A 25,168-nucleotide genomic window follows, 5' to 3' on the forward strand; every position below is an offset into this window, starting at 1 on the left:
TGGATGGTGAAATAAAAATGATGATATGTGAGTGCTCTGTTTGTCAGAATGTTAGGAGTATGCCACCCAGCACACCTTTGAAAACCTGGAAATGGCCTACCCGTCCCTTCCAAAGAGTACACATTGACTTCTGTGATAAGGGAACAGACAAATTTCTTGTATTAATTGACAGTCATTCAAAGTGGATTGATGTTAAGCACATGTACAGTACTAATGCTGGTAGCACCATTGATGAATTAAGATTAATATTTGCTGAACATGGAATACCAGAAGAGGTAGTATCTGACAATGGTCTTCCATTCCAATCATCAGAGTTTAAAAACTTCATGAGACTCAACGGTGTAAAGTAATGTACTGACCCCACCCTATCAGCCTGCCTCTAATGGTGCAGCTGAGAGATCAGTTAGAATTGTAAAGGAAGCACTTTCCAAGCAGGTAATTCAAGGAACTGTTGGAAAATCATTGAAACACAGAATAGCAAATTTCTTACTCAGATACAGAACCACACCACATATTGTGACAGGATGTATTCCTGCAGAGTTAAATATGTGTTAAAGGAATATCCTTCCTTCCTTAGGCTTTAGTAAGCCCCTTCATAATATTTATACTGTATATACTTGTCACACTTGCCAGATGCTTCTGGTATCATCTTACAGGGGTACCTAGTGACAGCACTAGGATCCCGCTTCCTCTATCAAGGAATAAACAATTGAAATTGAAATTGAATTGATTAAGTTTAGTTAAGCCAAGTCTGTTTGAAGTTGTAGAGAGGAAACAAGCTCAACAAAAGATATATCATGATAAGAGTTCCAGTGAACGAGTGTTCAAGGTAAATGATAGGGTGAGAGTTAGGAACATGGCTAAAGGTTATGGTACTGTACATGCAAAGTGGATAACTGGTGTCATTGACAAGGTATGTGGACCTAGGACATATTTAGTGAAATGTGGTAACTCTTTCAGTTATGTTCATGTGGATCACATCATTCAGGCACATGACGAGATGAATGTAGCACCAGGACATGATGATAAACTTGACACAGTTTCAGATGATCATCATCATGATGATGATGTCATAGATGATGTTTCCCAGCATCCACTCACTGTGTCAACTGACTGTAGTGATGATACGTCTGTCACTGATAGTGCACAGAGTGCACGTGAAACCCCTGTAAAACTTGATGGACGGAATAGTCCTAGAAGATCAAACAGAGTTAGGAGACCTGTAATTAAATTAGACCTCTAATTATCTGAATTGTGAACATGCCTTTCAAAACTGTTTAGTTAGGAAGTTATATTTCTTGTGTTCTATTCTCTTCTTCCCTGCCATCTATAATTGATATATATGCATTATGTACTGTATTATGTTACTTCTTACCAAAGTTAGAAAGTGTTTAGGCCTGTTTAATCACGAATGTGTTAGGCACGTTGTACACAGCAACAGAGAATAAGCGTCCTAAAGTAAGAACGAGCATGTGGCTTCTCATTCTCCCATTAAATAATGTAAGATATTACAACTACGACAATTGATATTTTGGTAGAAAAGGGACCTGGTAAGGTATCTAGTGAAAATTAAGCGTTTCCAAAAAATGGTGAAAACCGACACTTTTCAGAAGACATTTACATGTGAAGATTGCCAAATGGGGTAATATATGAAAGATGTTATAACAGTAAATTACAAAATACTTGGCATAGTAATAGTATGAATGGGGGATTAACAATATGTATATTACAGTACAGTATGCAACTTCTTTTATTTCATATACATACAGGGGGTATTATTATTTTTATTATTATTATTATTATCATTATTATTATTATTATCATTATTATTATTATCATTATTATTATTATCATCATTATTATTATTATTATTATTATTATTATTATTATTATTATTATTATTACTACTACAGTATTACATTTTCACCCCTAGGCCCCAATGTGGGTCAGTGACCTGTGCCCGGGTGGGCTGATTCCTGAAAAAAAAACCTAACCTAATCATTCTGAAATCCGAAAAATTCCAAAATCCAAAACACATCTTGCCCCAAGGATTTCGGGTAAGGGATTTATTAAAGGGGTTAATAATGATATCATTGTCCTGAGTCTTATTGGTGAGATGGGGTCAGTCTGACCTTACTTTTGACCTGATAACAGAAAATGCAGTCACTAATCCTGGTGTTGGATAAGGTTGATCACAATTCTTATGGACCCCCTACCCTAGGGACAGGCCTTAGTATGACCACACAAATACTTTAGAAATTAACTTGTGTTTTTCCTTTTTTGTAGGAAACATCGTAAGACACCCAAGGTAACGGAGTTAGAAACTGGGAATGCTACAAAGAAACTACAGGTGGAAGAGCAAAATATGTTCTATTTGCGTCATCCTTACCTTACACTGGTGAGTTGAGTTTGTAATATTTGAGGCATGTATAACTACTGTACAGTACCGTACCGTATACGATGTCATATTAAAGAAACTTCAATTTCTTGACCATATGAATTAGGGAAAGAAAAGTATTGTACAGGAATACCCTGGGGTATTTTATTTCACACCTACCCCTCAGCTGCTGTTGTTGTGGAGAACAGATAATGAGCCCACCCTCTTCGACTCTCACTCCGATAACCTCTACCTCCAACAGATCTCTGGGCTTGATTAATAGTCATTCATAATTCAATGTTTGAAGGACCAGTGTATAAAATACATTTGTAATAAAAAAATAATAGTATTCCTACCCAACTTTGGTGGCGAAGGAATATTAAATCAAGAGAATTGGCGATCACCTACTTGGCTTTAAAGCTCCTTTGAAGCCTGATAGGATACCGATAACAATCCTCACTGGAATCAATATTAGTAATTATTCGTTCCATTTATTGAATTATAACTTATATTTGAGTGGACTAATCATATTTCATCTATTCTAGTTGATCAATACCAAGCGCCAAAATATTTACCTTTTATTTTGAATTAACTTGCGTCGTAACAATACACCGAAGATATAAGTTTCAGTGTACTCAACCACCTCGTTTTCTATGAACCTAGCTATGGCCATAAATAAGATTCATAGATATAATTATTAACTAAGTACAGGGTATTAACTCATAATCCCTTACACAGTAGAGTCGGGATATATAGCGACTTTATATAAACAAAAATTTATATCTCAGCTACCAAAATTATCGACATTTTCTTATGTAGAGCGATATTTTGTTTATTTAGCGAGGGAAATCGTGCAGGAAATATTTCAAATTTATCACTGCTACCAAAATTATCAAAATTTTCCAATACTATACAGTAGACTCGCAAATTAGGCGAGGGTTACGTTCCTGTGACCTCGTGTAAATACACAAATACACCTAAATCGCCCTTAAATCACTATATATATATATATATATATATATATATATATATACAGTAAATGTACATATGCACTAAAAGCTCCTAAATCACTACTGTAATGTGATAAGTACAGGTGATTAATTGTTATCTCTTGTGCAAAATATATGACGTTTATATTCAAATTATTCACTGTCTTGTATAAGATAAAAATTTTAAGCCTAATACTACCCAACCCTGGCTGGGAAGATGGGAGGGGGGGGGGGGGTGATATATGCTTGACAGTTGATGCCAAGGTCTAGTGCTTATTTATTTATCTGCCCTTAAGAATGACTTTAAGTTTTTCTCTTAGAAAATGTCACTGAACTGACCTGGGAGAATATAATTAACATTGCTGGAATTCTTAAAAGATAGTGATTAGTTTGAATATAAACATGCTATAGTTTGCAAGGGACATACAAATTTTAGTTTAATTAGTTATTTTATAACAAAGGGCTAAAATTTTCATCTCTTGTGCAAAATATATGATGTCTGAAATAAAATTATTTGCTGTCTTGCAAGGATTCCAGCAATGTAATTTATGTTCTAACTTTAGACTGCACCATTTTATGTTTACATGTAATTATATATCGCGATTTAGTATAGTGTAGTATAGCGAACATCCTTGGACTCTATCTCGCGATATATCCCGACCCTACTGTACCAAGCTAATTGTTACTTATCTTTGAGGTGTTTGTGCGGTGCTTGAAGATATTCACTCACTAAACTGAGTAAACTGACTGAGAGAGAATTCCATGTTTCTTCCACCCCGGCTGTTTCAGCACTGACGTGGCTACCCACTCCTCCCGAGCCTCCTGTCATTTTACTCTGACATCAGTCGTAATAGTAAATGATTTTCATATTGATTTATTACTAACAAATATGCAGTATTTAATTAGTTAATTATTAGTTATTCAGTACAGTATAGATTATGGAGCTAGTTATTATTTTTTGTAACTCATGAATTTAATATACAGTTGTACCCCGCTTAACGCGGTCAATTGAACCCACAGGGTACCACGTTAAGTGAAAACCGTGTTAAGTGAACAACAGAACATATGGGATTAATTCCAATAGAGACTGGCCCGACCCCCAAACCTCACTTTTTGACGACACACAACTATGTTCTAGTAAAAATAACATCTTAATTTTATGATGGTACATGCACACAATTAATACTTAAGAGAAATAGAGAAATACAATCGCCAAGTTAATGTCCATTCAAATAATGGACTCGACTCCCTCCCCCTCTTCTCACACTACACTGCTGGCTCTTCCCTCTCTGAGAAATTTTTTGGGGAAAACCACTAGATTTTAATAAATAATACCTCAAACTAAAGTTAGGATAATATATTTGACATTGCTGGATTCCTTGTAAGACCAGGAATATTTTGAATATAAAGTCATATATTTTGCACAAAAGATAACATATTTACTCAGAGTAAACATTATATCTAAAATTTGTATGTCTAATGCAAATCTATGATGTTTATATTCAAAATGATCATCAATTGTAAGAATTCCAGCAATGTAAATTATATTCTGGGTAATTTGTATGAATTTATGAGCTAAAACAAATATCTTCAGTTAATAAAAAAAAAATATTCTTCACAACACTATCTGTCAATCAAAATACCCCACCTCCCCTCTTCCAACTTGGCAGATGGTGGGTCCGTCCCAACCCTCCCCCACCCCCACCACCCTCCTACCAGAGAAGCTTTGGGAAAAATAGTAATTTACATTTTAGTAATAAAAAATAACTCAGATTAAAGTTAGGATAATATAATATAATTGACATTGCTGGATTCCTTGTAAGACCAGAATATTTTGAATATAAATGTCATATATTTTGCACAAAGATAACATATTTACTCAGAATAAACATTATATCTAAAATTTGTATGTCTAATGCAAAATCTATATTTATATTCAAAATGACTCATCAAGTAAGAATTCAGCAATGTAAATTATATTCTGGCAGTAATTTGTCTGAATTTATGAGCTAAAACAAATATCTTCAGTTAATAAAAAAAAATATTCTTCACCACTTGGATGACGATTTGGGTCCTCCCTACCAATTGTTGGAAAACAGAATATTTACCTTTTTAGTAATAAATAATACCTCAAACTAAAGTTAGGATAATATAATTGACATTGCTGGATTCCTTAGACCAAGAATATTTTGAATATAAATGTCATATATATTTTTACAAAAGATAACATATTTACTCAGAGTAAACATTATATCTAAAATTTGTATGTCTAATGCAAAATCTATGATGTTTATATTCAAAATGATCATCATATTGTAAGAATTCCAGCAATGTAAATTATATTCTGGCCGGGAAATTTGTATGAATTTTATGAGCTAAATAAAAAAATATATATATTATACTTCACCGAGTATATGAGAAATCGCGTTAAGTGAAACAAACAGCTTAACTAAGCGGGTAACAACTGTACAGTAATGTTCTTAGTCAACAAACATGATTGTGTTGGTTACTCATATTTTCCCAGTTTCTGTTCTGACTTAAGGAGCAGCATTTTATATTATGTACACTAGCCTCTCCTGTCAGGGATAATTTTCCATATAAACATCACCATATCCCTATTTATTACACAGTTTCAGTGCAGCCAGTACAATTTAGATTATATACAATCTTAAACTAATTTTACCCTTTCCTGTCAGTGAATTCTGACAATTGTTAAGATATTTTTATTGTAACACGGTGTTATTGGAGTATGTTTGATTATAATATATTATTATTATTATTATTATTATTATTATTATTATATATTCAGGAAAATCATCATAGAAGTTTACAATTGGGTGTACTACATAGACTATGCAGGTGTAGTTCAGCATGTGTATAGACAACAAGTATATCGTGTACATACAGTAGATCATGGAGGTACTGTTCACCATTTCCTATGTACCTAAGACAATGCAGGTATACCCCAATAGTAAACAATAAGGCAATTTTATTTAAATTAGCCAACAAAGCCATCAGATGCATTATTTTCAGTAGGGTAAAAGAAATATGGTTGATAAGCATATACACTTTTTTTTCACTCAAATGTTAATGAAACATAAATGCTTCTCTTTAATCAGAGGAACTAAAAATAGAGGTAGCAGGAGCCAAGATTGGTGTAACCAGCTGTTGTGAAGTACAGTATCATAAAATAACATACCTTGGTGACATCATCTGGGTATTCACTTGTGTTTATAATACAGCAGCATGATCACATTAGCTGCAGATTATTGACAATATATTGCCTGCAAGTTAAAGTTGCATTGGTCACCCATGGTAACACCCTAGATCATATGACTATAGTTCATATTTTATAATTGTCTTATATGGAGAGTATAGCCTAAAACAAAACTTTTAAATTGAAAATGAGTCATCTTCTATGCCAAGTTGCCTTATGTTCCAGTATGTACGGTTTGAAGTAAATTCATCATCCAGAAAAACAAGGTGGTGTATGGCGAGCTTTATGAACTTTGGTAACGGATTCTCTTCACTCTTCTAAAGAATCTTAGCCACAGTTAAATTACCCACCATTCCTGCTTCTTAAGTGGCCTTCTACAAATGAGTTTATCCTGAAATCCCCTTACCCCCATAACCCAGAATATGCTGGAACTAGCCATCAGGATATTTGGAGCTCAATTTCATTTAGAAATTGATTGGAATAATACACAAATGAAGAATTTTATCTTTTGTTATGTCCCGATGCATGATATGGGTAATTGTCTCAGCTCACCATGTAGAATCGTTGACTCTTCCTCGTTGAACACCCAGCCAGACGACCAGAGAGGTAGAATCAGCTGACGATCTGGTAACAGTGTGTGTGTGCAGGGGTGGAGGGGAGGGGGAAAGATGGGGAGTTCTTGAGTTACATGTTAAATAATATAATCATATTTTATTTTATACATTACAAAGTAATGGAAGGAGAAGGGATTAGTAAATTTCGGAATACATTTTTTTCCAGTACAGGAAAGCCTTTGATAACGACGGTTCTACTAACAACGATACATATATAAGACCCTGGTTAATTTAGGACCCAATTCAATTTACTGTAAACAGCGATTTTCTTCGTATTTACAACGAAAATAGAATAAAAAATAAAATAAAATTACGTTTTCTTACATTTTCATATAAATAATAAAGAAATCCTGATATGTATTATACAAAAAACAAAAACACGCCTTGTGAGTGGTGACGCCAGCATAAACAGTCGCATCTGAACAGGAAAGGAGAAACATTCTCATGTTTCTTATGGTATTTTTTGCATCCTTATTCAACATGAGCAAGGGAGCAAGTGACAGTAGTGCTGGTTCATAAGGTAAAATAAAGCATATAAGCTTAGCTGACAAACTAAATGTGTTAAAACAATATGAAAAAGGTGAGAGGTCTGTGGATATTATATGGAGCAAGCAATGAACATATTTTTGGGAGTGGATCCATTAACAGAACGAAGCATTAAAATTAACGGACGTGAAAAACACATTTGACTTCTATATAAAGATGTATAATGAGAAAAGAAAGTGGCTGTGAAAGGTTCTTTCGACAGCTTTATTATTCAAAGGCCTAAGCCATCAACTTCAGCAACAACTTCAGTTTCAGAAATAGCTATGATATCTTTATGGAAAGCTACAGCTTCAGCCAGAGTTCAACCTGATGACTTCATCATCTGAGTAAAAACTCGCACAATATTCATTGGCTGTCCGTATGTTTTAGACTTTACCACCATTTGTGAGTAGAATTTTGTTTTTGCATTAGTAAGTATTATTTAAAACATATATGAACAGTAATAAGTGTTGCTATCATATTCTTATGGAGAGAAATAGCGATGTTTTCATGTGTACGCACTTACATACTTTGGCAAGTACCATTCTATTTTGTATTTTCTTTACCATTAATAATTAACTACTTCTATTCTTCCATTAGTTAACATTAAATAACATTACTTAAAACAACCATATTAATTTGTTTACATTAATTTTACTACAGCTACAACCAGGGTCTTATTTTCTATATAACCATCGTCATTCGTCACGGGTGTTGTAAACATGAACGAAAACAATGCCATCTCATCTCCTCTTGTGTGTTTTAATATTGTACGATATTAATGATTTGTATTGTTCATTTCACATATATAAACATTAATTCAATCAAATACACATTCAGTAATAAACATTAATGAATCTTTTGTACTTATTCTTAATAAGATAAATGACGCGGTTTCCTTGAGGGCGTAAGTACAAGTATATACAGTGGCGCTATCAATTTTTTCATCAACATCAATGGTTACTTCTACTGTACATTAAATAACATTAATTACAACATACCTATTTTTTTACTTTAATTTTACTAAAGCAACAACCAGGGTCTTATTTTCTTCAGTTTCAGATGGATAACTGACATTATGAGTGTAAACACTGACAACAGCAATGGCATCCCATCTCCTCTTGTGTGACCTTATTATTACTGATTTATATTGTATAAGGTGTATTCAAAAACATTATTTAAAGAATATAGTTTGCATTTATCATAGATTGTATTGTTTGGGGGAGAGGTTAAAAGCCACACAAAAGTTATGAAAAGGTCACACTTAGGAAAGCATCTCATTATTATTGTTTTATTTTAATGGTAATTAATGATTCACGATACAGTAGAAGTCCAAAAATCCGGACTGCTTGGGGATTGGGTCGGTCCGGATTTTCGGATTTTCCGGATTCTCAGGCAGTACTTTTAAAATTCAAATTTAAGGAGGAATAAAGAAGAGATGAACAGGTACATTTTGATAGTTTATTCATTAGCAAATATAGCATGCTTCATTTATCAAAACGAGCAGTTTTAATGAAAAAGCTGTGAATTCTAGAATTTTATTCTTTGCCTTTTTATATCATAAATTGTAGACTTTCCAATGGCGTATGTTTCCATTAGAACAGTATTGCTCACACCACATTCTAGTTTCTTAATTATTTCAAGTTTGTCACCAATTTCAACGCTGTTCTCCTTTCTCTTCACACAACGAAGTTTATCTACTTTAGAGCCATTATTATGGGCTTGTACAACCATACTCTGTAAATGGAAAGAGTAGGACTCAAAATATTGTTATATTACAATGGTATTCTATTCATACTGTGCTTGATATAATGCATTCACGAAATAATATTTTAGGAAATAACGACGATACAGTGGAAAGAGGATAAAATCGTGACGAAAACAATGACTTTCGCTTTCTTTCTGCTCAAAAGATGTTACGTAACCGCTTTTCGAATTTTTTTCAGTTAAAAACTGTTGTATTACAATAATATTCTATCCTAATTGACTTGAATAAATACTATGATACCATATTTCTGAATATTTTCATTAAAATCCATCCAACACTTTTCTTGTCATCGTCTGCAGCACCAAACAGCTTCTCCCAGTCCTCTCCTTGAACAGGGCTAGAGGGCACGTTTTGAATCGTTTTCAGTTAAAACTATTACATCACACGATATTTACCTAAACTGCTCCTGAATGAATATATTCTCAGAAAAAATAGTAGTTTTGCTTGAAACGTGATGTATTTCAATGTAAATAGGATAAAATACATGACAAAACAAAGGACTTTACCTAAGCTCCATGTTCTTGAGATGTTACTCGTTAATAGTTTTCGGTTAAAATTCTGTTATATTACAATGATATTCTATTCATACTGTGCTTGATATAATACATTCACGGAAATGTAATTTTTTGTTGAAATTAAGTACCGGATTACAGTGGAAAGTGGATAAAATCGTGACTAAAACAATGACTTTCACTTTCTTTTCGCTCAAAAGATGTTACCATAATCGCTGAATGGTTTAGTTAAAAACTGTTGTATTACAATTATATTCTCCTAATTGACTTGAATAAATACTTGAATGGAAATATACAGTATTTTTGTTGAAACTACCCGCTTTCAGTGTAAAGTGTCGAATAATAAATGGTAAACAATTTGCCTTCGCACTGTGGTTTCCGGCTCGTGAGCCTCAGTTTATAGGACGAGAGCTTCTTACTGAAGAGTTGTTGTTCCATTACTCAAAAAACGTGGGTCGAACTATAAACGTAACAATATTGTAAATTAATGATTTCCCGGTAAAAAAAATCAGGGACTACCGATAAACGAGGGGGGATTATAGACGAGTATATACGGTATGTTGTCACAGTTTGATTGCTCATTTTAAAGTGGTGACCACGTGGTCGCTTGTTGTCGCTGTGCAGCTGTGGCGCTCACGCATAAATAATAATAATAATTGACGGTTTATTGAAATGCAGCCCGGCTACATTGGACATAAATGACTTATTACATACATTGGTGGTTTAACAAAAGCCTTCATTAGAGAAAGGTAAAGGAACATAAACATACAGATTAATGTAGGTGTTGAACAGCAAACACGAGGTGTAGTAACTCTCCCAGATGGTGTTAGGAGGACCTCAATGGCGAGTAGTTCCCTCACAGATGGTGTTATGAGGGCCACATGGTAGTAGTTCCCCACAGATGGTGTTAGGAGGGGCCTCACGTGGTGTAGTATTCCCCACAGATGATGTTATGAGGGGCCCCACATGGCGTAAGTAGTTCCTCACAGATGGTGTTAGAGGGGCCTCACGGGTTTAATAATTCCCCACAGATGGTGTTATGAGGGGCCTCACGTGGTGTAGTAATTCTCACAGATGGTATTATGAGGCCTCACGGGTGTAGTAGTTCCCCACAGATGGTGTTATGAGGCCTCACGGTGTAGTAATTCCCCCACAGATGGTGTTATGAGGGGCCTCACGTGGTGTAGTAATTCCTCACAGATGGTGTTATGAGGGGCCTCACGTGGTGTAGTAATTCCTCGCAGATGGTGTTATGAGGGGCCTCACGTGGTGTAGTAATTCTCACAGATGGTGTTATGAGGGGCCCACGGGCGTGAGTAATTCCCACAGATGGTGTTATGAGGCCCTACGTGGTGTAGTAATTCCCCACAGATGGTGTTATGAGGGGCCTCACGGTGTAGTAACTCCTTCACATATGGTGTTATGAGGCCTCACGTGGTGTAGTAATTCCTCACAGATGGTGTTATATGAGTGAGGTGTGGTTCCAGGCCTTCCTATCGAGACGGATTAACACATCGCTGGTTGTTGGGTCTCACGGGTCGTTATCACTGGGTACCTGGGACCTCAGTGTGAAGGTCAACTTGGGTACCACTGTTACTGTTGAGTTGTTCTCACTGACTTAAGCACTGTTCACCTCTGTTAAACACTGGTTCCATTCCTTTCTAAATGAAATAGTAACTTCTGGCGAGAACATGTTGATATTCGTGGAGGAGGGTTCAGGGAGGGAGTTGGTAGGGCCAACATAACAGTTGACCTGGCTGCCCGAGAGGAGCATGCGCCGATACACACAAAGCCCGCTAAAAAAAAAAAAATAGTTTTCGAAAAGTCCGGATTCTCGGGTGGTCCGGAATTCTGGCATCCGGATTTTTGGACTTTTACTGTACAATGATCCACCTTACGCTGCAATATTGGAGGATACATTACCGTCATTATTCGAGGCTTTACTGTAGTATTACAGTATAATGTTTGATATTTGTACTAAATGGTCATTTTTTTATCTAAAGTTCAATGCCAGAGAAACACACGATCTTAACCTTCCCGCACCAATTCTTAGTAAAAATAGTATGGGAGAACAGGTGCCAGTCAATGGTTGATGTTGACCAAATATTTAGTTATAATACTCATTCTTGTAATAAACTTATCTTTAGAGGATAGGAATACAGGTCCACAATCCCTTATCAGCAATTCCAAAATCTGAAAAGCTCTGAAAACCGAAATTTTTCTGGAACATCACTCGTGTGCACGACATACCCAGAGTGACGCTAACATGACCCTACAAGGCCAAAGCTTGAACCATGCAGGTGTGAGGCGTCAGTTGTGTCTCAGCAGAATATAATTTGCATTGCTAGAATCCTTGCAAGACCTCAAATAATTTGAATATAGACATCATATATTTTGCACAAGAGATTAAATTTTTAGTCCATTAGTGTACTACATTTTAGTACAAGTTTTTCAACAAATATTTTTGGGTAGATATACTTAACTTTCTTCATTTATTTTGAGTAATTTACATGCTCACACACTATCCTATATATATATATATATATATATATATATATATATATATATATATATATATATATATATATATATATATATATATATATATATATATATATATATATATATATATATATATATATATATATATATATATATATATATATATATATATATATATATATATATATATATATATATATATATATATATTGTGTAAAACGTAAAATAAATAATTGTCCTAAGGGCAAACCTGTACTGTTCTCAAATGTACTAAATACCGGTAATTACTAAAACTTTTATGTCTTGTGCAAACTGTAGCATATTTATATTCTAATTAATCAATATCTTATAAGAATCCCAACAATGTTAATTATATTCTCCCAGGTCAGTTCAGTGACATATTATAAGCGAAAAACTTAAATTCCTCTACATGACAAATAAATAAATACACACTGGGTAAACCTTGGCACCGGCTGTCAAAACACCTCACGTCCCCTCCCTCTCCCTCCCCCGCCCCCTCCCCTATCCTCCCAGCCAGGGTTGGGTGGTTTTAGGCTTCAAGTTTTTATCTTATAAACTATCTAAAATTGGCAGAATATAATTTGCATTGCTGGAATCCTTGCAAGACAGCGAATAATTTGAATATAGACAGTATCTATTTTGCACAAGAGATAAGATTTTTAGTCCAATAATGTAGTACATTTTAGTACAAGTTTTTCAACTGTATTTTTGGGTAGATATACAGAACTTTCTTCATTTATTTTTACTCATTTACATGCACACACGCTAGCCTAAATACGGGTACAGGAAGTTCTGCTATAACGCGATAATTGTGTTCTTGTAAAATATCGTGTTATAGAAAATCGCGTAATAGAAATAACAGGGCTTATGGAGAAAATAGGGTTAGGTGCAGATTACTCGAAATCGAAAAAATTTAGTAGTTAGCCTAACACAAAGGATAGCACAGTCTAAATAAATGTTACATTCATATCTAATAATGAAATCATACAGTAAATTTAACACTTTACCTTGAAAAAATATGAATGTAACTTGATGGGGGAGAAGGGTGATTTTGAGGTTGATAACATCAAGCTTCTCTTCAAGTGTTATATCCTTTCTTTTACGATAATCACCGGGAATTCTATCATCAGAATGCTTTTTGGAGATATTCTTCTTTACCATATTCACAGTTAATACCACAAAATTGGAGAAATAGTAAGCAAAAATCGCGTTATAGCAAACAAGCGATCGCGTTATACAAATATTGTTCCGAATTCATAAATCGCGTTAGAGCAAATTCGCGTTATCAAAACACGCGTTATAGCAGAACTCACTGTAATTCGCATTTTACGCTCGTTAGATTTAAGCGTTTGGAAATAATGTGATTGTTCAATTAATACCAAAAACTAATTTACGCTCACCTATTTTTTAAATAACGAGGCCATGGCAGTTTAAATTTGCTGCGTGTATTTGCCTGGTCGCCTGGCAGTGGAGTCGCGTGTGATGCCGGGTGAGGTGCTTGTAAGTTATTTCTACAGTGGTCCCTCGGTTAACAAGCACAATTCATTCCAGAAGGTTGCTCGTTAACCGAAAAACTCGATAACCGAAATCATTGTTTCAATGGGTTTTTGGGTAATTGGTTACAGCTCACCGAAAATTGCCTAAAATCAACCAAAAAGGTAGAAAAGTACACTTACTTTGAGATGTGTATGTAGAAGGCTCCTGGATGATGATGATGATGATAATGATGGGAATTAGAATGGGGGTGGAGGAGAAGGGAAAAGAGAAGGCATTGGGGTGGAAGAGAAGTCACCCCATGGTGCCATTTCGCCAATAAAATTTTAGTTCTCTTGGTGTAATTCAAGATTATTTTCTTTAAATCAACACTGCACTGCATTATATATTGCCAATATGTAAAATAAATTTCAAATTGACCAATAATTTGCTTGGAAACACAGAAAAAAAGCGTTTAGTTGAAGAGAGTCTGAAGCAAGATGTTACCTCCACTGAAAAGACACAGAGACTGACGCCTGTATGGTGTGTTGACAGGCTGTTTGGCGCGCAAAAAACTAGTTTCCTATACTTCAATTATGTTCAATAATTAGTATAAACTTCTTGATATTTACTAAAATACAGTAGTAAGGAATTTAAGCCCTAGAACCGATTACTGTATTGGCAGACTAATACTACAGCTGGTGGATCGCCAAATGCAAGCAAAAACATGTTGAGGTCGGCTCGTTAAAAACTCGTTAATCGAGGGATTACTCGTTAACCGAAGTTAAGAATCTTATGGAAGGTAAATCGTTAACAGAAATCTCGTTAACCGAGGGATTGCTCGTTAACCGAAGTTAAGAATCTTATGGAAGGTAAATCGTTAACAGAAATCTCGTTAACCGAGGCGCTCGTTAACCGAAGGATCACTGTATACAGTCACAGTCATATCAACATCAACAATTTTATTATTATTATTAATAATAATAATTATTATAATAAATAATAAATATTATTACTACTGATGATGAAGATAATGATAACAATGAAGTATTCTGTACAACAACTGTGACGACGTCCAGCAAGCTTCCCGCGTATCACTTTCTCAGTTCACACCATCACTACTTTTTCTCTGTGCTCTCATTTGCATTGTGTGTTTATCACATACCTTTTTAGTGTTAAACGCTGTTTTCTCCATCGAGCATGTCTGGAAAACGTCCAACTGCCACCTCTGGGGCGCCTAAAGCTAAAAAGGCTCGAAAAATAATCGCAATGGGTGTAAAATTAAATGTGATCACCCTTCTTCAGAGAGGAGAGCGTGTGTCGGAGGTTGGCCGCGTGCTTGGTTTAAGTGAGAGCACTGTTCCTTCCCTGTGCGGTATATGATGGTGCCCCTAACCTGTACTATTTACATGTATTCTTATGGAAAATTATGTTTAATTTATGCGTTTTCTTAATTAAGCGGTGGTTTTCAAGAACGTAACCCCCACGTAACGAGAGGTTGTTGTACAGTACATATTTATCCCACAATTTCATTTATACCAAACCTAACCATTCTGGAGTCCGAAACACATCTTGCCACAAGGATTTCAGATAAAGGATTGTCAACCTGTATTGTAATAAAAAAGTATGGGAAGTTGTGTTCTTACGTGAAATCAAGAACGTAACCCCCGCGTAACGAGAGGTTGTTGTACAGTACATATTTATCCCACAATTTCATTTATACCAAACCTAACCATTCTGGAGTCTGAAACACATCTTGCCACAAGGATTTCAGATAAAGGATTGTCAACCTGTATTGTAATAAAAAAAGTATGGGAAGTTGTGTTCTTACGTGAAATGAAACAAATAGTAATTGTTATCATAACGGAAAATAAGTCACTTATTATTAATGAGAAAATAAAGTATACAAAATTGTATTAAATTTTTTCACTCAAGAGTGTGAGAGACAACCTAGTGAAAGCAAAGCTCATAAGAGGTGGCTAGATTTTTGCTTTCACAAAGACTGTCCTAATAAGTGACGATATGAGGTTGGACTTGGGCATCAGAAATCATTGACAGAGGAACACTGTGCCACCAGACTTGTCTTGGTTTTTCAGCATTAGGCACAGGACTTCTGGAAAACTGTCAATTTTTCTTTGTGGGGCATTTCTCCTCCTCATCATTAGCTAATTTTTGAAGAAGGAGAGCACTTTGTCCTCAACATTACACAAAATAAGTTCTGTTGTTTCCACATCAGGGTGCCTTGAAGCCAGTTTCCTAAACTTCTCCCAGTAGTGAACAGCATCTTTTAAATCTGAAGAAGACATATGGTCATCACTTTCCCTTTCCTCCTCACCACTGTCAGCTTCTAACATCTCATCCAGTTACTGCAAGTCTTCAGGAGTAAGTTCCTGCTCATGAGACATTACAAGCTCTTCCACATCATTCTCCTCTACTTCGAGGCCCATTGACTGACCAATGGACACAATCTCCTTGTCCAACTCTGCTTCTTCCTCAAATCCCTCAAAATCATGGACTGCTCATGGCCACAGTGCTTTTCATGCAGAATTGAGGGATCTAATGGAGACTTCTCGCCATGATGACACAATCAACTTTACAGCCTCCAGGATGTTGAATTGTGTCTTCCAGAACTGTGACAGTGTTAGTTCAGGATCAGTGGAAGTTGCCTGATAGCACCTCCTGAACATTTTCTTCATGTACAGCTTCTTGAAGTTGCTGATCACATTCTGGTCCATTGGCTGTATAATTGATGTAGTGTTGGGAGGCAAAAACAACACTTTGACAAAGTCAAATTGAGACTCCAAAGTGCTGGCAAGTTCAGGGTCATGACCAGGGGCATTATCCATAAGGAGAAGAGCCTTTAAAGGGAGTTTATTGGTGGTGAGGTAGTTATACACAGAAGGGCAAAACACCTCAACAGTCCTTTCATTCAAGAGCTGTCTTGGCACCCATGCCTTACGGTTGGACTTCCAATAAACTCCAAGTTGTCCTCTTACCACCTTTTGTTGCTTGAACACCCTGGGGTTCTCAGAGTGGTAGACAAGCATAGGCTTCAGTCGGAAATCCCCTGAAACAATGGCACCAAGCAATAGAGTGAGACCGTCCTTAATGGGTTTATGCCCAGGTAAAGAGGCTTCATCTCTGGTGATGAATGTCCTTTTGAGCATTTTCTTCCAGAACAGCCCAATTTCGTCCACATTGAACTCTTGCTGTGGAAGATAATTTTCTTCCTCCACCAGTTCCTTAAAGTCCACTACAAATTTTGCTGCTCTTTCTTTATCTGCACTGGCAGCCTCACCATGCCTAATAACACTGAAAATGTCACTTCTTTTCTTAAATTTTTCAAACCAGCCCTTGCTGGCCCTAAACTCTTCAAACTCTGTGCCAGAAGAACCAGGTTGCTCTTCCTTCAAATGTTCATAAACTTCCCTGGCTCTTTCACAAATAAATTCAGTCGAAATTGAATCTCCTTTCGTTTGTTTTTCCTTAATCCAAATGAGAAGTAACCTCTCTGTTTCTGCAATTAAGGATCTACCTTTAGACACTGGTAGATTTGTCTCTCACTTTCACTTCTTTGAACTTGTCTTTCTGTGCAAGAATTGTCGACACAGTTGATGCCGACATGCTATATTCTTTACTTAGCACATTTGTTCTAATGCCTTCTTCATGTTTCTTTGCGATTTCCTGTTTTACCTGGATTGAAATCGCCTTTCTAGATTTCTTTGGACCCATGCTGGATTCAATAACAATTTCAACACTAAAATTTTAATTAATTGCTGTAAATAAAGTTTATTTTATTGAATTCAACGCTGCACTGCTCTTTATATTATCAATATGTTAAATAAATTTCAGAATGACCAATAATTGTACTGTAAAAAGGGAAAAAAAATTATGTTCAAGAGAGCCACAAGCAAGATATTACCTGCACTGACCAGAGATACAAACTGACGCCTTGGTGGGTGAGTCAAGTGGCTGATGGGCACACCAAAAACTAGTTTCCTGTACTGCAATTATATTAAATAAGTGTTAAAATGGCTAAAAAATTTAATATAAAACTTGGAAAAATATTGAATAGTACAACCTTCTTAATATTTATTCAAATGGGAACGAATTTAGCCCTAGAACTGATTACTGTATTGGCGGACTAATATTCCAGCTGGTGAACAAGCGAAAACATGTTGACATGATTTCGTAAGAATTTCGTTAACCGAATTTTTGTTCGTTAACCGAATTGAAGATTCTTATGGAAGGTAATTGTTAACCTAGGGATCACTGTACAGTAAAGTACCGTATTAGAAAAACAAATACAGTGGGGTATGCTATAACGAACGAATCCTACTACGAATATTCCTATAACGAACGGTTTTACCTATAAAATTGAGAATGCTATAACGAACGAAACTCCTGCAACGAACATAATTTAATTTTTTTTTTTTTCTAATTTATTGTTTTATTATTACAAATATTAATGATATTCTTTATTTCAGGGGTTTAGATGCATATTTATGCACTTTTTTACAATTTTTACAATTTTATATTATATTTTTCAGTGTTAAGTGGTTGTATTTGGGGGCCTGGAACGGATTAATCCTATAACAAACGAATGCTATAACGAACAAGGTTCTAGAACCAATTAGATTCGTTATAGCATACCCCACTGTACAGTAGTACCCCGATTTAAGATTTACGCGCTGTCAATTGAACCCTGAACCCACAGGGTACTGTGGAAAGTGAAAACCGCGTAAAGTGAACAACAGAACATATTGGATTAATTCAAATAGAGACTGGCCCGACCCCCAAACTCCACTTTTTCCGACACAATACCTATGTTGTAGTAAGAATAACATCTAAATTTTATGATGGTATGCTCACACAATTAATATTTAAGAGAAATACAGTCGCCAGGTTAATGTCCATTCAAATAATGGACTCAAATCCCCCCCCAACTCTTCCCAGCTCACTAGCTCCTACCTCTCTGAGAAATGTTTGGGTGAAACCACTAGATTTTAACGTTTAGTAATAAATAATACCTCAGACTAAAGTTAGGATAATATAATTGACATTTCTGGATTCCTTGCAGGTCAGGGAATATTTTGAATGTAAACTTCATATATTTTGCACAAAAGATAAAATATTTGCTTTGTGGAAACCAAATTATTACATTAGATCTCAAATTTGTATGTCTAATGCAAAATCCATGATGTTTATATTCAAAATGATCATCATATTGTAAGAATTCCAGCAATGTAAATTATATTCTTGCCGGGTAATTTGTATGAATTTTATGAGCTAAAACAAATATCTTCAGTAAATAAACAAAGAAATATTCTTCAAGGACACTATCTGTCAATCAAAATACCCCACCTCCGCCCTCCCTCCCTCCCTTCCTACCCCTCCACCACCCACCTTCCCTCCCTACCAGAGAAGCAATTGGGAGAAAATAGTATATTTACATTTTTAGAAATAAATAATAACCCAGACTAAAGTTAGGATAATATAATTGACATTTCTAGATTCCTTGCAGGTCAGGGAATATTTTGAATGTAAACTTCATATATTTTGCAAAAACGATAAAAAATTTGCTTTGTGTAAACCAAATTATTACATTAGATCTAAAATTTGTATGTCTAATGCAGAATCCATGATGTTTATATTCAATATGATCATCATATTGTAAGAATTCCAGCAATGTAAATTATATTCTGGCAGGGTAATTTGTATGAATTTTATGAGCTAAATAAAAAAAAATGAAAAAAAATTATACTTCACCGCATATATGAGTAGATGCACCGCCCGCGGAAAGTGAAAGTCCAAGTCCAGTTCTGGCAAGGTACCGCATAAATGAGAAATCGCGGAAAGTGAAATTTGTAAAGCAAACCGTGTAAAGCGGGCTAATACTGTACAGTAGACCCTCGTTAATTCGGACTAATAGGGGGGGGAAGGGTGACCGTTTTAGCCGATTGTCCGAATTAACCGATTTAGGGGTTAATATTGCATTATATTTCAAAGTCATTGTTTTCGTCACGATTTTATCCCACTTTCCACTGTAATACGTACGTCATTTCAGCAAAAATATTACATTTCCGTGAATGTATTATATCAAGCACAGTATGAATAGAATATCATTGTAATATAACAGTATTTTAACCGAAAACTAGTAAAAAAACGAATAACATCTCAAGAACATCGGAAGCTTAGGTAAAGTCTTTTGTTTTCGTCATGTATTTTATCCTATTTTACATTGAAATACATCACGTTTCAGCAAAACTACTGTTTATTTCCAAGAATATATTCATTCAGGCGCAGTTTAGGTAAAATATACGTGTGATGTAACAGTTTTTTAACTGAAAACGATTCGAAAAACACGTACCCTCTAGCACTGTTCAAGGAGAGGGCTGGGAGAAGCTGTTTGGTGCTGCAGACGATGACAAGGAAAATGATTTGGATGGATTTTAATGAAAATATTCAGAAATATGGTATCGTACTATTTATTCAAGTCAATTAGGATAGAATATTATTGTAATACAACAGTTTTTTAACTGAAAACCAATCGAAAAGCGATTACGGTATTATCTTTTGAACGAAAGAAAGCGAAAGTCATTGTTTTCGTCACGATTTTATCCCACTTTCCACTGTGATACGTACGTCATTTCAGCAAAAATATTACATTTCCGTGAATGCATTATATCAAGCACAGTATGAATAGAATACCATTGTAATATACGCGTAACAGTATTTTAACCAAAAACTATTATAAAAAACGAGTAACTTCTCTTGAACATCGGAAGGTTAGGTAAAATCTTTTGTTTTTGTCATATATTTTATCCTATTTTACATTAAAATACATCACGTTTCAGCAAAACTACTATTTATTTCCGAAAATATATTCATTCAGGCACAGTTAAGGTAAAATATACATGTGCTGTAACAGTTTTTTAACTGGAAACGATTCGAAAAACACGTGTACCGTCTAGCTGATACTCAACAGCTGGTGGTGCGTCATGCGTCGTTGTAAACAATAGGAGGTTGAAGTAGATTTCCGGGTATTATATTAAGTGTGAAATATCAAAAAGGTTTTTATTACCGGTATTTTCTGTAGATTAATGAGAACTGTGATACCGTATATGATATGATAAGTTAGCCTGTGCTAAGAACTTCAACATAGACTACTGAAAACACGTTGTAAGGTAATTTAGCCTATTGTAAGTTGGTGAGCTTCATTTGCTGAAGAAACTGCACAACTTTTCATTACTAATTGGTACATATTTTACGTTTCCATTGTTTACTGGCAGTAAATGGTAAATATTTTTCATGTCTGAAGCTAAAAGTTGCATCCCCCCCCCACACTAGTGGTGGAGATGTTACATTTAACCAAAAAGACGCTGGTGTTTTATCCCAGCAGTGGGTGGACCAGCATTTTAGCTTAAGGTCCGCATAGGTAATATTCTTAAAAAAAGTTCGTTCAGATTTTGTCCAAATTAACGAGGGTCAACTGTATATGTATTTCATGAGTAGTGTCCCCTAAAAGGTAGTTTGGGATGTTTTCCTTGAAATAAATATTATACAGTCCTAAGTTTCTCTTTTTGTTTTAAGACAGCTATTAATGTCACATACACTTACAGTATTCTGGAACATTATTATTTTTACAAATATCTTGAATAACATAATTAAATTACAGCTTGTCTTATTCAAAATTTCTTTACAGGATCAGTCATGGGGACATGCTAAAGCACTTGGCAAAGCCAAAGCTTTCATAAGGCAGAAGAATGTGGAACAACAAAAGGTAATGCCGAATGTGACTTTAGAAGAGAGGTACAAAAATCTCAGACTCACAGATGTCTGGGATTAAGAATAAAAATTTATAAATTATTACAAATGTAAATTAGTAAATATATATACAATGTCATATGATACAGTACAGCATACTGTATAAATTTAGCATAATTTGTCTCATTACCCTCTAATTTTATTACTGTACTTATAAGGTTCTGCTGAGATTGAATTGATTGGAAATTTTGCTATAAATACCAGTGGGTGTTTTTGTTTTTTAGAGTAATGTATCTCATTTTCTCATTTTAAAAGGACCTAGGAAAGTGTACAGTCGGCCACAAGAATAAGTATACACCTAAGGTTCGTGTTTGAGACAAAATATCGAGTAACACTGTCCTGAACAGAACAGACAAAATTACAAAATGACCTGTAATTTATGTTTTATTCCTACATATATGTTATAAATACATTTGTTGTGAATGTTTTACTTGTGTCTTGTGTTTATATTACAAGGAATATATTGTATCCAATGGTAGTAAACTTGTTGCCGAATGGGATTGCAGTTATCGTACAGCTCCCTCCTCCTCTCCCACTTTTTCTCTAACCATACTTTTTTTTTACTGATGTTTGGATTACTTAGTAGGAAGAGGAGTAAATAGAATAATAAAGAAGGGGCAACAGAAAATAGTTAGAGATAACAGGTGGGGGGAGCTGAGTTTCATCATGCAACTGGATGTGCAGTTTCAACGTTACCAGACCATTTTCAGACCTTACAGCTACAGTGTGTATTCTTATTCCTGTGGCCGACTGTACCCAAAAGTAATTTGAATTATATCAATTGGTGCATAGCACTTCAGGGGATGAGAGATTTCCGGCTAACCAGATGGCTTTCTCAAACTCGGAAAAATTCCTTATCCCCGGAATCTTTTCCGGCTACTGGGAAAAGTTTGCTAGTATCTAAACTAGACATCTTGCACACACAGACATTACCCCACTTCCCCAGAATGTTTCTGGGTGTTGGGGATGTTTTCCTCGAGTCTAAACTACCGGAGTCCATAAATGCAGTTCTAATCAAGTTAGAAACTGCATTTTTTTACTATAATAATCCAGAATAGTTTATCTAAAAGTTTGGTAAAATGAATATATTTGAAAACTAAAAATCTATATGATATGGGCGTGAATGAAACTGTGTTACAGCAAAGACTGGTATTTTTCACCCCCATGGAGCTGTGGGGGATTAGTGGGTCTCATGTACCTGACCATGTAAGGGCGGCAGATTCTACTGCTGAGCCACCAAGGCCACCCTTAAGGGCGGCGATTTTCTACTCTCCCTTATATTCTTAATACATACTTCTTTCTGTCTTATTTCCTTCAATTGTTCTTTCTACTTATTTCAGTTCATGGTTACTTCATAATCTCAGTTCTTTTGGTAGCATGGCGAGGGTCTAGGGCACATGGGCACTGTAATTCTGGTATCAAGTCACTTGGACGGAAATAAAGGTGAAATACTGCGGGAAAGGAATACCCCTAATGTACTCTAAGAAATGGTTTATTAACATGAAATTAAAGTAGGGAAAAAGATGTCATTAACATACAACTACGAGGCTCAACACTTGGCTTAACTCAACTGCAATTCACTTAGATACTGTGCTCTTCTTACAACATTACTGGATGGTACACTACATTAACACACAGCTACAAGGATCAACTCCTTGGCTTTTACTTATCTGCAGTTCCAAGTGGGTACTTTTACTTCTCACACATTACTGGTGATACATTACATTGCATACAGTTACCAGGATCAACTGCTTTACTCACATTACATACAGCTACATGACAAACTTACATATAGTATTTCACTATAACTGTTGGTATTGCATATGAAATGCACTCACAACACACAACACTTTATTACTGATACAAACAAGTTTACATGGGTTCACTACCCAACATGGGATAATTATATTCCAGATAATTATCCCCAAACCATATACAACAAACACTGTCGACCATATAACTGTACGGCGTGTCCCAGGGTAGGACACTGGCGTCTCACAACTGACGACCGCTGTTATGATCGGTGGTAGTCGAACACGTGGCGAGAGTCTGGGGTCGAGCCCCCACGATGCAGACTTGCAGTTTTAATCATGTCAAATCAGCGACATTGGCCACTACCGCTAACTGTTAGGTATCCACCGACTCCGGGCAGTCGGTGGGGTGTTCAAATAACCCACACACTGGATCTGAGAATAATTGTAGACGTCAAGAGGGAGGAATGATGATGACTCAATAACAAACAATCTTTCGTCTAGCAACGTCAGACGACATTTACTTTTTATTAATTCTCACACTGGGTAAATGACAATTCCACTGTTACAACATGAACACTGATACTCACAAAATTGACTAAGTCAAACTGAACGGCTATATCAGCGGGGAACACTCGCTAACATATCTGAGAGCAAAGTTGTAGACGTCAAGAGTGAGGCTTGATCCTCCGTCCCGCCCGGGTTTATGTACCCGTGAGTTGCTTGAGGTGGCTACTCACGCAATGACAAAAATTACATACAAACCAACTGCTACACATTCAAAGATGACCCTTAGTTGACAAGGGTCTGGCAAATTACTTAAGTTGATTTACATAAACTAACTCAAGATTGAGCTTGCCAGTAGAAAGTGGAAATATACATATTGACAACTGTGTTCGAATGGCGGTGTAAAACACGTTTCTTCCTAGGGATACCTAACCAGTATCCACATGTTTTGCGGGCGTGAAGTATAATAAGAATCAAGTTCTAAAACAGACCAACCGTCAATGTGACCATGACAACCTGACGCAATGTCAGGTGAAGGTAGGGTGTGGGATTAGTGGTCTCATATTACGGACCTTCTGATGGAATGTCAGGTCACCCTTTCTCGACCGGGGTATTAGTGGGTCTCATGACCTGAAGATTAGGGTGTGACCGTTGCCCTCCAAAAATAAAAAAATGGTCCTACAATGCTGTTCAAAGTTTTTGTGTTGTGTATTTATCTAGGAAACACCCCTGTAAATTTTCTTGGAGATTGGTGCATGTTTGAGCTAGCACCATCGGCTTTACAAAATAACAAGGAATATTATTATCTAATGAACAAATTTAGTGGAATTTCTTTTATTAGACTTATAAGATATACTAACACCAAGCAAATGATCGATCATATCAATCTTAATACCCCTAAAACAATATTATAGATTAGTACGAAATACAATAATCCCAATAATTGCATTTCTAGGTTCAAGACCCATTTCTCTCAACTGGTGTACAATGAAAAAAGAAATACTACTACCCCGCAATGCCTGGAGTGTTTGAAGAGCGCCAGCAGGAGATGGCTGACTTTTTCCGTGAACCTCTAGCCCAACCAT

General features: G+C 35.7%; 1 protein-coding gene across 1 annotated transcript in view; it reads left to right on the plus strand.

Annotated features, from left to right (window-relative positions):
* The window catches only part of LOC121857367 (ribosomal protein 63, mitochondrial-like), a 34,480-nt gene extending 12,543 nt beyond the window's left edge, over window positions 1–21,937 (plus strand). Inside the window, exons 2-3 of the mRNA XM_042353376.1 lie at window positions 2,287–2,398; window positions 21,704–21,937. Coding sequence (XP_042209310.1) covers window positions 2,287–2,398; window positions 21,704–21,847 — 256 coding nt within the window. The 3' untranslated portion in view covers window positions 21,848–21,937. The remainder of the gene's footprint in view (window positions 1–2,286; window positions 2,399–21,703) is intronic.
* The last annotated feature ends 3,231 nt before the right edge of the window (window positions 21,938–25,168 follow it).

The sequence above is a fragment of the Homarus americanus genome, unplaced genomic scaffold (genome assembly GCF_018991925.1).
Source record: "Homarus americanus isolate GMGI-L3 unplaced genomic scaffold, GMGI_Hamer_2.0 scaffold11202, whole genome shotgun sequence".
NCBI classification, from domain to species: domain Eukaryota; kingdom Metazoa; phylum Arthropoda; class Malacostraca; order Decapoda; family Nephropidae; genus Homarus; species Homarus americanus.